At 39.8% G+C, this 12,713-nt stretch overlaps 1 protein-coding gene across 1 annotated transcript; it reads right to left on the reverse strand.

Moving 5' to 3' along the window:
• Nucleotides 1–180: 180 nt before the first annotated feature.
• TAF11 (TATA-box binding protein associated factor 11) lies at nucleotides 181–10,428 on the reverse strand. The gene is made up of 5 exons (XM_001378170.4): nucleotides 10,099–10,428; nucleotides 2,502–2,650; nucleotides 2,030–2,117; nucleotides 1,565–1,661; nucleotides 181–883 (listed from the first exon to the last, which is right to left on the reverse strand). The coding sequence occupies exons 1-5, from the start codon at nucleotides 10,306–10,308 to the stop codon at nucleotides 753–755; spliced, it is 675 nt and encodes a 224-aa protein (XP_001378207.1). The 5' UTR covers nucleotides 10,309–10,428; the 3' UTR covers nucleotides 181–752.
• Between the last annotated feature and the right edge of the window lie 2,285 nt (nucleotides 10,429–12,713).

The following is a 12,713-nucleotide window of genomic DNA, read 5'->3' on the forward strand; positions in this document are numbered from 1 at the left end:
AATAATGTTAGGTAAAGAAGTTTCTAATGTTTACATTGAGATGGGTAAGGAAAAATCATCTATATTCTGAACAGCAAGCTATGTCAGGTGAAACCAGGAATGTTTTTTCCATACAACCCAAATAAACCTGCTGACCGATAACTTCATGTTTTGAACACACAAATCCAAGTACATAAGTGCTAAGGTAAAAAACAGTTTAATGATCATACACCAAAAATCACATGATCATATTTAATTTTTTCACAAGGGAATAAAACTATTCTGTCATTCTTCCATTTGTTAACATTGTAAACTGAACTATCAAAATTTTGTACAAGTTAGTTAGAAATCTCTGGTCTGTTACCAACTTTAAACCAGATAGAAAACCCTTATGGTAACAGTTTGGGGTTCCAATGTGAAACTTGCAAAATAAGGTACTCTTGAGATTAATCAAGAAATTGATCCTTAGAAGAGTTTTACCCATTTGAAAATAGCACTCTTGTATGCTTTTGTACAAGGGGTCTATATAGAAAGACACTTCCCCTTTTCAGTTAGCCAAGTAAAAGTTACCATCAATCACAACCTGATCTAAATGGTCCTACGTTGGTACACTTCTCTACTAGATAACTCTGAACTTGAAGAAATGGGGGCTGATGTCCAATCACTTAGAGGACTGGGATGACTGAGCAATAGTGTCCAAGGCCTCTGTGGAAGGCAAAAATGGAAGTCATTCCTTCCATTTTCAGTAGTATAACTTAGGAAGCACCCTAGACCTAGTGAAAGATGACTTTTTTGTGCTTTGAGTTAGGAATCTGTCCCCTTGACTTCAGCCTTCGAACAGCCTCCCGCATATGTTTAGGCTGTAGTGGTGGCAGTTCTCCCCATTTCTCACACACATCTAAAGCTAGAAAAAAATCCAAGAGAAAAGCATTTCATTATTACACATTAACTTACAATCTGCTTTCTTTTGAGCTCTCTTAACTTTTTCTTCACTTCCTAAGCTAGCTATGGAAACGGGGAAGAGATGCTTCTGGTTTTCATAGCAAAAAGTTGCATCTTGCCCAGCAGTAGGCGGTTAAATCCTAAATGACTATTTAAAGCATAACTCCTTTTAAAAAATGGATTCAAATTACAAGTATAAATTCACTTGCTAGAGACTTTAGAGAGCTGATGAAGATTCAAATCACTGTCAGAGGCTTCCCATGTGTATCGCAGGATGGAGGGGAAACAACACTGGCCATTCCTTCCACTTCACCATAGCATTGGTAATGGATGTGATTCCTTGCAGATGGATCAAAGCACTGGCTGCGCTTCTCTGGGCTAAGGAGGAGGAACTACGGCTTTCCTTTTAGCCACTTAAGATTGGGATCTGGAGAGATTTAGAAGGCACGGAGGCCATGCTTCTCATTTGCCTTAACACACAGTGCAAACAGAGGAGACTAAACTGCTCAGGGAGTTAGTTATATTAAAAAACTTAATAAAAAGCATGAACAATATATGATCCTCTTAATATTTTTCTTGAAAATAATAAAGGCATTCAACCAATGTTTACAATAACACCTAATAGAATGCGGACTTTACTCACCTTCTTCTACCACTTCCCCAACAAACACCTTAGAAATGCCTGACATAGCAATGACGACATTCTGAGATACTGAGGTGCCAGTGATAGACTGAATCAGCTTGAAAAACAAAGCATTTTTAAGATTAAGATGATGTACAATCAAAGGGTCTTTGGAACTTAGCATACTCAAAGGACTGTCTGGTGATTAGAATAACTCGGGTAGATCTAAGGTTTACAGAGCACTTTCAATGATGGTATTAAAACAGACCCAACACAATTAATGACTATCTTTTTTGATCATTTGAAATCCTGAAACATAATAACCAGAAACAAAACTGCTGTTACCCAGGTAACTGAGGTAAAGCATCTTTTTTTTCCCCACCCAAGTTATCTAGGTTTTCATCTCCTCTGTTTCACAATGCTAACTTCTAAATCTGGCTCCATCCAAATGGGTGATGGCAGTGAAACTGGGTAGTCCACCCTTACCCGTTTAACAGCAGCTTTAGGGAATGCTGATCGACGGTACATTTCATAACGGTTTAGCTGTTCTTCAGAAAAGGAAGAAACCAGGATTCTGTGAAGAAGGATAAAGAAAATATTTCAGTTCCCTTAAGGTACATGGAACTATACCATGAGGTAGGAGATGCATAAAACACAGCTCTTGCTCTCAGTTAAATTGCAACAAATCTGAGTGAACTGGACTTCCTCTCTTCAATAGAAGAAACAGTATAGTAGGAAAAGGGGTTTTAGCCTGGCCATTACACTGGGCACAAATGTGTCCTTGACTTAACAGCACAGACTCTACAGACTTTGCCTCTAGCATTTTAATCTAGATTTATGGTAAAAGTTCAATTTTATGAATTGCACTTAAACCAGGATAAGAGATATTGGAGTTATTAAATTTTTTTGGTGGACAAATCTGAACTTTCAGGGAAGATGAAGTGGGAAAGCAACTCACTGCATCTTCTGAATTTCATCTTCATCTACTTTGTGCTTTTTCTCTTTCCTCTCTTTAGTTTCTATCTTCATCTTCTTGGCTGAAGGAGGAAGTAATGATGAGTCCTCCCTTCCAGTTCCTGTTAAATCTGATGCTTCCTGGCTCTTGAGCTAATAGAACAAATGAAAGAAACCAGCTCACTCAATTGGCTAGGCTTTCTAGGCTGACTGGATTTGAAAGCATTGTTAAAAAAACAAAAAAACAAACCATTTACTCAGCACCTATTTTTGTTGGATAAATGACTTCCCTAATGGAACTAGTGGTTTCGTAGGAGAGATGTCTAACATATGAAAAAATTAAATTATATCTGAACTATAAAATAATTATTTTCCTCAATTATTAGTGGAAATAATGGAATGATCATTAAAATCCACACACTATCACATTTAAGCCATCATTCCAATCCTCCGAAAACCATTATTTTTTAGCAGCAAATATTTTACCTTTATAGCATGGTCCAAGGCTTTGAAAGAACAGTCAGGCTTATGTTTTGAAACTACTTATCATGATAAACAAACCTACCAATTTGTTGGATAAAGGTGAATTTATGTACTTTCTTGGCCCCACTGCTGCACTAGGTCTCAGATGTCTATTTCTGGTCCTGGGAAATAGGAAGGGGATGTCATAGTTCCAGGACTAATCCTGCCCAAAATGTGTAGATATTCCAGGACCGACCTGAGCCAGAGAAAAGGCCTGTGACTCCAGGCACATATAGCAGTTGCATGTTGCATGAAAAGTAAAGGCACATCTAGATTGGTTATTATCCTTGGCAACTCAGTATAAATTTACCAGTTACATCTGGCCTTTAATATTGAATTTGCTCTACCCTTGTCATACTTCTATTTCCTGAAAAAATAGGCAGTGAAAAGGAACAGCTTTGCAGTCAAAGAGACCTGGGTTAAGTCCTGCCTCTGACAAGCAGATGTGTGACTTCAGGTCACAAGTCATTTAACCTCTCAGGCCTCAGACAATTCTAGAAGGCTGTTATGTTTGAAAGCCCTTAAAGAGATCACTCTTATGTTCCCTTCAACTTTAAATCTGACCCGAAAAGTAGGTGAGGATACAGGCAGCTAGGTGGCCCGGGGGGTAGAGCACCAGGCCTGGAGTTGGGAGGACCCGAGTTCAAACCTGGCTATGTGACCCTGGGTAAGTCATTTGACCCCACTTGCCTAGCTCTTTCTTACAAAACTTAGCAGTTTTGTCTTAGAATTGATTCTGAGAAGGTAAGGGTTTAAAAATCAATGATGGAGATAAACAAGTAGGCCATAGTTCCTGCTTGTGATTCAGAAGTGATTGTTTTTAGGAAATCTCTAGTTGAAGATTACATAAGGGTTTGATTTTAAATATTTAATACACTGTCAGGGTGCTGCAGGGGTAAACCTGTAAATCCTAATCCTAAACCCAGGATTAAAACCTTAGAGAGAGAGATCACTGATAGGGGAAGCTATTCATTGTTACTTAGATTTCAGGAAAGCATCTGAAAAAGTATCTCATTCTCATGGAAAAGGAGAGATGTGGACAAGATGCTGAGAGCGATGTGGCGCTATTTGAATAGTTAGACTCACAGAGTAGTTCTTAATGATTCAGTGTTAGCTTGGTGGCAGATCTCCAGATCTCACAGATCTGTGCTTATTAACTCTGTACTATTTATATAAGGTTTAAAACTTAAAAAAAAAAAAACCTTACTTTTCAGTCTTAGAACTAATACTAGTGTATTGGTTCCAAGGCAGAAGAATGGTAGGGACTAGGCAATGGGGGTTAAATGACTTGCCCAGGGTCTCTCAGCTAGGAAACATCAGACCACATGTGAATCCATTATGACCTCCCATCTCTAGGCCTGACTCTCACCTAGCTTTTGATAAAAATGTTAAAGGCACCAATAGAAAGTTCATCAGATTTGCCAATAACCCTAAACTGGGAGGGAAAGCTAACACAATGCTAAAATCAGGATTCAAAAACATCTTGACTGGCTGGGCTGAACTTAAGATAAAATTCAAAATAAGAAATGTCAAGTTGTACACTTGGGTTAAGAAAATCAACTTTACAAGTACAGGCTTAAGTGAAGAATATTTAAGAGAGTAGTTTAAAGAAAAAAAAATTAAACCTATGGGTTTTAATGTATTAGGATCTCGATATGTGCCAGCCAACTCTTCAGTCTGTCACTGAAGTGCTTCATGCCCTAGTTTTTCTTTTCTTTTCTTTCTTTTTTTTTGGGGGGGGCGGCTCTTACCTTGTCTTGGAATCAGTATTGGTTCTAAGGCAGAAGAGCGCTACGGGCTAGGCAATGGGGGTTAAGTGACTTGCCCAGAGTCACACAGCTGGGAAGTGTTTGAGGTTAGATTTGAACTCGGGATCTCTTGTCTCTAGACCTGGCTCTCAATCCACTGAGCCACCCAGATGCCTCCCCCCGCCCCCCCCCCCTAGTTTCTAACTCACCTTTCTAGCTTTATTTCCTATTGAGTCTGTTATATATAATCCAAGCTTCTACCAACTTGGGCTATTCCTACCACCCTTAGCTTTGCTACCATTTTATCTTAACTTTCCCTTTCCTGAAATGCTTATACCTTGATCCTACCTTTCAAAATTCCATTTTTCTAGATCTTTTCTAGCTCTGCCTCAAAAACCAGGAAGCCCTTTTTGATTGTTGGTTGTAATCACACCTTTTCCGAAGCCTATAACAACTTTATCTTAACATTTGTGTATTTGTATCACTTTTTTCTCTGCTTATCCCCCTCCCAAGTAGACTGTAAGATATAATGTTCTTAAGCGCAGTGATTTTTGAATTGTCTTTGTATATACTGCCGTGCCTTTCAAGGTCCTCGCTATATGGTAGACACTGAGCCTCGCAGAGAGGTGACCTGGGGGATTCTTATAAGCTACGCTGGTGATGTTCAGACACTTTAAGTACGTACAGTGATAGCCAAGACTGCTTTCTGAGGACCAGACTAGTGAGATACAGAGGAGCTCATTAACATGGTAGGCTGGCTGTTGGTGATCAGTTCTTTGTTCATATCCGCCTATGAAAACACAAAAAACCAAAACAATCCTTAGTCCTGATTGGCCCCCTTTTTTCCCTCTGCAAGGCTACTGTCAGAGTGACAAAAAAGGCAGCAGAGCATGTTAAGAGTTATCGTTGTTTTAGGCTGTTCATAACTTTAATTTAGTTGATGGTGTCTAAATATGAGCTCCTTGCCCATTGACCAACAAATGGCCATAGAAATAAAGGAACTGAACAGTATGAAACTTGACACTCTCATAAATGGGGTCAGAAAACAGTAGGAAGTTGCAGCTAAGTGGAAGGACGGCTCAACAGTTTTCCTTGAGGAAAGAGCAGTATGAAAGTAATTGTAGCTTAGGCACCAACATGCAGTGCAGAAGAAGAGGAAGTGGAAAAATTCTATAAAGTCCTTCACATCAGACATCCAAATTAAATCAGCATACGTTTTACTGCATTATGTTGACTGAAACACATGGGTGAGGCAGGCAATACTCATATGTGGAAAGGAAAATGGAAAAAATACAAGAAATTCAACAGTAGTCATTATGATGACCAAGCTAGGCCCCAGATGAAAAGATTAAAAAATGTATTTTTCGCCCGTCTGGGCAGAGACTGTAGGTATGGTGTAAAACTTTACATATACAGTCAGGCAACATGTGGGCTAGTTTTGTGGAAAAGCTTTTTTCTCTCTGTTGTTTTTTACAAAGGATTGCTCTCAAGAAAGTAGAAAGAGTAAGAATATATTTGGAAGTGGGGCAGTTAAGTGGCTCAGTGGATAGAGCACCAGGCCTGGATTCCAATCTGGCCTCAGACACATCTTAGCTATGTAATTTGGGAAAATCACTTAACCCTAATTGCTTAGTTCTTGCCACTCTTCTGCCTTGGAACCAATACTTATTTAATATTGACTAAGATGGAAGGTAAGGGTTTAAGAAAAGACATGCATATATGTAGAAATGACTGATATAAAAACCTATCAATACCAATTTTAAAAAGAAAAGAAAAATGTTGGCAATAAGAGTGATCAAAGATTTAGACAACACAGAAGCCTCGTACATATCTGCAGTGTGAATACTTTTGGAAGGTACTAGAGAGAGTAGACACTATTAAGATTGTAAAAATATATCATGGAGTGGATAGATGAATTGAGAGCCAAGCCTAGCAAGGAAGTCTGGGGTTCAAATCTGTCCTCAGACACTTCCTAGCTATGTGACCCTGGACAAGTCATTTAACCCTAATTGCCTAGCCCTTACTGCTCTTCTGCCTTGGAACAAATTGATTCTAAGAAGGTAAGGATATTTTTTAAAATTACATATTTTAAGAGATGACAATAATTCATTAGTGATGGAACCATTCCAGCTTATATGGTCAGACCATATACTTTTTGAAACAAGGATAAAAATTAGAATAAGGCTGGAAGAACAAAAAGGAGAAAAAAATATGATGCCTTGTCAGTAAAATAACCTTGCTCTGACATAAACAATTACTAATGCCCAAAGTGGAATATGGAAGGACATAGATACCAATTACAATAATTTTGTGAAGATAGGATTAATTTTCCCCTTGCCTATTTTTAAATTAATCAACAAAAACTGAAAACACCCCTACTTAACACTAACTAGGGGAGGTCCGTGAGCTACTTGTTAAAAGTGGATGTCAACTCCAGAAGCAACTGACCACCCCCTGGGCGGTGCTAAGCAAATTTAAACACTGCAATTGGCTCACATAAAGTGGAGGAAGGGACAAGAAGTGATGGGGGAAAAGGACTATAAAAGTCCTGAACTTCCTGTCCAAGGGGATCTTCAGCCTGAATTTCCAGCTTGGTGGATCTTGGACCGGGACTGTGGCTTGGAGCTACAACTTGGGACCTCAACCTGGGACTCTGGCTCTTGGACTGCTTCTGGTAAGACTGTTCCTGGATCTTCTCCTTTGGAGCTTCGGCTTGGGTGAGTGAGAAGCCGACCTTCCTTTCCTAGCTTCTCGAGAGATTAGTTCTGGAAAGGCTTCCCCATCTTGGAGGAAGCTGTGTGGGTTGAACCCTTGTTTAATTCACCATAGAGTCCTCTGGCTGAGGATTAACAAGCCCTGCCTGGGTTGAGTCAGGAACTGGAGCCACATTTAGGGTGATAGGCTAGACTTCTTACTCTGCCCCCTTTTACATTTCTCTTTCATTCTTTCCACCTCTTTGTAAATAAAAGCAACTGATAAAGTCAATTTGACTTGAGCTATATTTTTAAATTGGCAACCACAGTATTATCTTAGAATTCTCATATATTTAGTCAAACCATTAATTTAAATCCTACAATTTATACATTTATATAGAAATTTAATGGATATAAATCATAAGTGCTATAGCCACATTCCAAATGCACTGGAATTCATTGGAAGTATCTTCCATCTCTGTGGCCTCTCCCTCTGATTGGATGGTTCCTCCAAAAACTTCTATTTAATGATGTCCAGATCAACCATATGGAATTTCTCACTAAGTTGAATTCTGGTCTTTACCATGACCCTTACCCTACCTTTTGTTTTCTTTTATATGTTGCTTTCCCCTACAATGTAAGCTTCTAGAGGGTTTTAATAGGCTTCTTTATCTATACTTAATTTGTATTATCTGGCTTAGCAGAGTGCTTGGCCCTTAATAAGTGCTTAGAAAATGCTTACTGATTAACTAGTCAGAATTTTATGTGGCAACTAGCAGCAACAGCAGTTTAGGATATAAATTCACATGTAAAATCTAATGTTGAAAGGTGTAGGAAGATTATGAGCACTGTCCCCTCATGAAACATGAAAGCAGAGAGGTAAATCTTGTTTTACAAACAAATTATAAGCTAAGTTATTCCAAAGGCATTTAAGGATGAAATTGAAAGAACAAGCAAAAGAGGGAAAAGACTTGGAAAAATTTATATAATGAAATGAATCCATGACATTTAGACCCTTTATATCACTGTCTGGATATGCTTTATAGAAGAGGTTCTTACTAAATAAAAAAGAAGAAATGCAGCTGTATTAGCTCAAGTGAACATAGAAGGGATCTAGGAGACATGATTATTAAGGCACCAGACTGTAAAAGCCATTTGTAATCTGCCTCCAGCCTAGATTTCCAAACTGACTTCACTTTACTCCCTTTTCATGTTTTTTATACCTCAAAACTAACCTGTTGGGGGCAGCTAGTTGCTGGGGGGCTAGTAGCCTGGGGGCAGACTCAGTTGATTGAGATCTAGGCCTACAGATGGGAAGTCTGGGGTTCAAATGTGATGCCAGACACTTCCTAGCTGTGTGAACCTGGACAAATCACCCACATGGCCAAAACCTTACTGCTCTTCTACTTTAGAACCAATACACAGTATTGGTTCTGAGATGGGTTTTTAAAAAACCCAACAACTAACTACCCATTTGCTTTTTTCCATGCACAACAGTCTATTTCCCTACTCCTTTCCTTTGCTGCGCTCTACTTCAAATGCTCTTCTTTCTCACCTCTGCCTCCTGGAACTCCAAGCTTCATTAAAATATCATCTCAAAGTATCTTCAAAGGACCTTTTAGTTGTTAGCTCCTTCCTATAAACCCAAATCATTTTGTATATATCTCTTATTTGCTTTCCCATGAACCTGTATTTCTTCTCCCTGCAATAGAATTTAAGCTCTTTGAGGGCAGGGACTGTTTAATTTTGTCTTTGACTTGTAGTATTTAGCACCTACTCTGGTAAATTATAGACTGAGGAACAGATTTCTGTTGAATGAATTTGAATTTTTTAAACACAAAAATGCTTTAAGACTTATTATGTGTGTAAACACACACAAAGTACACATAGGCATAATATAAATATGCTTTTAAGATTTACAAAATAGTTTCTTCATTAAGAAATAGTGCCATTGGTAACAAGTATTATCTCCTTTTAACAGATGAAGTAACTGACCAGAGAGAGGTTAAGTGGTTTGTTCATGGGCCACTCGGTTGGAGAGTTAGGGTCCTAGGAGGGGAAAAGAGAAGGTAACAACATATGGAAACGAAAGTCAAGGATATGAATACAATTTTTAAAAAAACATTTATTTTAATATTGTGTGTGTACACAATGATTTGAACTCCAAATTCAGGTCTAGAACTCTTAAAGTGTGTGAGAAACTGACATATGTCCTAGAAAAATAAGAAGAGTGCAAGTGTAGTTAGGTCAGCAAAAACTAGAGTCTAGCCAGGAACAAAACCAATTAAGAAAACGTCAATTCTTACTTATATGAAGCCATTAGCCAGTTCCCCGTTTATTTTCCATCCCATGGCTCCTAAGTCTGCTAAGGATTAACAAGGCATCAAACATCCCGCTCACACAGGGGTTCAGAGTCACCGGGTATGGGAACCACTCATGGACCCCAGATCCAAACACGAGGCTCCAAACACGAGGCTTTCCATTGCAACTGGGTCCGCAGGCCTGGATCCACCGACGAGAAGGGGGCGGGGTAGGGGCGCACCCAGTGGCACCTCTGGTTCCCGGAAGGCCCCAATGCGGGGTCAAGGGGAGTTCGAGGTTCTAGCCCTCCCCAAGGCCAGCCGAGCGCCTCGCTCACCTCAGCGTCTCCAGACGCAGCTTCCTTGGAATTCCCGTTCCCGTTCCCGTTCCCGTTCCCCTTCCCTTCGGTCTCTTCTAGGGCTGCATCGGGCCTCTGGGCAGCTCGCGGGACAAGATTAGGGGTGGCAGCATCAGTAAAGAGCGGCACCGCGTCCGACGCGGAGCCGTCTCCTGCCTTCTCCAGCGACGACTCACAGGGCTCGTTCATCGCGGCCCCACGGGCCGGGAGGAAAGCGTGAACCCCTTCCACTAGTCAGGGTGAAAGCCCCAGTGCCCCACCAGCTGGGGAGAATAGGATGCCTCCAGTCGCACCACGATGACAACACCCTACGGAGCGTCGTTGGAGCCAATCAGCTACGTAGGCGGGGCGGAACAGGGGAAGAGGGCGGGAGAAAAAGGGACTTCGGGTTCAAGCAGGAATTAATCACTTTCCTTGCAAAGAGCATTTAGGAAGTGCTTATCCTGTGGAAGTGCCGGACACTGTGCTAAGCGTCGGCCAGATACAAATAGAAACTAAAAGAAAGGCAGACTTCTTTCAAAGAGCTTAAATCCTAATTCCGCCCCAAACCCGCTCTGATTTGCCTATATCTGGCCAATACGCCACCATCCCAGTCACCCTAGCTGACAATTTTTATCATCTTCCACTCCATATCACTTCCTAATTAAAACACAATCAGTTGGCAAGTCTTAATTGTCAATATTTATTAAGCGCCTACTACAGGCTAGGTGGCAGCCCGGTGACACAGGGGGTAGACTCCTCTTCCCGAATTAAAATTTGAGTACAATCACTTATTAACTGTGTGACCCTGGACAAGTCACTTCACCCTGTTTGCCTCAGTTTCTTCATCTGTAAAATTAGCTGGAAAAGGAAAACCAGTATTCCAAGAAAACCCCAAATGAGGTCAAAGAAAATGGGACTTAAATGACTGAATAAAGCATTAACTATAAAAAGTATTGTTCTAATCAGAATACAAAATGTTAAAACCAAAACAGTTGCATGATTTTCTCATCTTCATTCAGCAGTATAGGACCTGTAGGACAAAGACAAAGACAACAAATGGTGGGAATGATCCAAGGCTGAGGCTGGGCATAATTGGTGATATGATGGGGGGCTAGTGATTCAAGAGAGGAAAACTGGGTAGTTGAATTGGTTTATTAAGGAGTTAAGATGGGAAGGAGGAGTGGCTAGTGCTGGCTGAGAATAAATTGAGGAATCAAAGGACTGTAGGTCATGGTGTAAATGAAGAGAAGGATTTTGCAAGGGAAGGCTGAGGGAGAGGTGAAACACCAAAGGGTAGTCATAAGTTGCATGGACCTCAAAGAAAGAGAGGCTACTGAATGGCAGATATAGGGGGAGAATTTGGACGTGGAAAGGAATATTCAAACTCTACAACTTCAGACCAATGGGCCATGGAAAATGAGTAAAGGTGCAGCCAGTACTGGAAAGGATGGCCAGGGAGGTTGTCACCCATTTCCACATATTGACATTCATCCTTTTCTCTGTACTGACAAGACCATCAACCTAATTCAGGCTCTTGTCACCTTCCACCTGGACTATTATAACTGTTCTCCTTCAAGTCTCTTTTCAATCTGATCCACCCCTCTGTAGACCAGTTAGTAAACATTTATTAAGCATTTCCTGTGTGCCAAGGACTGTGCTAAGTGCTGGGGCTACAAAGAAAGACAAAAGACACTTTGTGGTTTTGAGGAGCTCAATTTATAGGAGAGACAACACACAGGCAACTGTTTACAGACAAGATAGTTGCAATTGCCAAAATAATCTTTCCAAGATCATGTGACATGTCATTTGCTTGCTCAAAAATTTTCCTTCTTGGATTAAATATATACTTCTCAGCCATTATAAAAATACAGATCCTTCGCAATCTGTCCTATCTACCTTTATGCCTTATTTCACTTTTCAGCCCTTTTCCAGTCAAACTGGACTACTGCTTAACTATTCCTAGAACTTAACATACCCCAGTCTGCTTCCTTGCATTTGATAGACTATCTTCTTTTCCTGGAATGTCTGTCCTCCCTCCTTATCTTCACTCCTTAGAATTCATGACTTCCTTCAAAGTCCAGTTCACTTGCAACCTTACTTTCAAAACTTATGTGGAAATCTCATGATTTTTTCTTTTTTCTTTTTAAACCTTTACCTTTCATCTTAGTATCAGTTCTAAGACAGAAGATTGGCAAGGGCAAGGGCTCATCAAGATTAAGTAACTTGCTAAAGGTGATACAGCTTGGAAGTGTCTAAGGCTACTCTCTCTACTTCAGGCATGTTGATCTAGCAATTGTGTTGACCTAAAAGTCCCTAATCTCATTGTGAGTTGTTTTTTTTTTAATAAAAAAGTTGTGCTATTCTACCCACCACTTTTTTAAAAAAAGATTTTCTAAGCTCTACTTTATTGAAATAAGTTTAATCATTATCACAATTTTCATAACTGCATGCAAATTTTAAACTTAGAATAAAGCAATGTAACATTCAGATATTTGTTGACAAAATCCTTTATATAATTTTTATATCTACACCCTAAAAAACCATTTTTGCTGATTCTGAACTTTGTTTTTGCTGGAAAAAAGGTAAATCATTTATTCAGGAATTGTGTTAGA

Source organism: Monodelphis domestica, chromosome 2, assembly GCF_027887165.1.
Source record: "Monodelphis domestica isolate mMonDom1 chromosome 2, mMonDom1.pri, whole genome shotgun sequence".
Taxonomy (NCBI): Eukaryota; Metazoa; Chordata; class Mammalia; order Didelphimorphia; family Didelphidae; genus Monodelphis; species Monodelphis domestica.

What these genes read in the sequence shown, in the direction of transcription:
- TAF11 (XM_001378170.4), bottom strand. Translation starts at nt 10,308, where the DNA reads ATGAACGAGCCCTGTGAGTCGTCGCTGGAGAAGGCAGGAGACGGCTCC. An exon ending in CTGCGTCTGGAGACGCTGAG is followed by an intron (nt 2,651 to 10,098) that starts GTGAGCGAGGCG and finishes TTGTTCTATTAG; the next exon opens with CTCAAGAGCCAGGAAGCATC. An exon ending in TGGGGAAGTGGTAGAAGAAG is followed by an intron (nt 884 to 1,564) that starts GTGAGTAAAGTC and finishes ATTTTTTTCTAG; the next exon opens with CTTTAGATGTGTGTGAGAAA.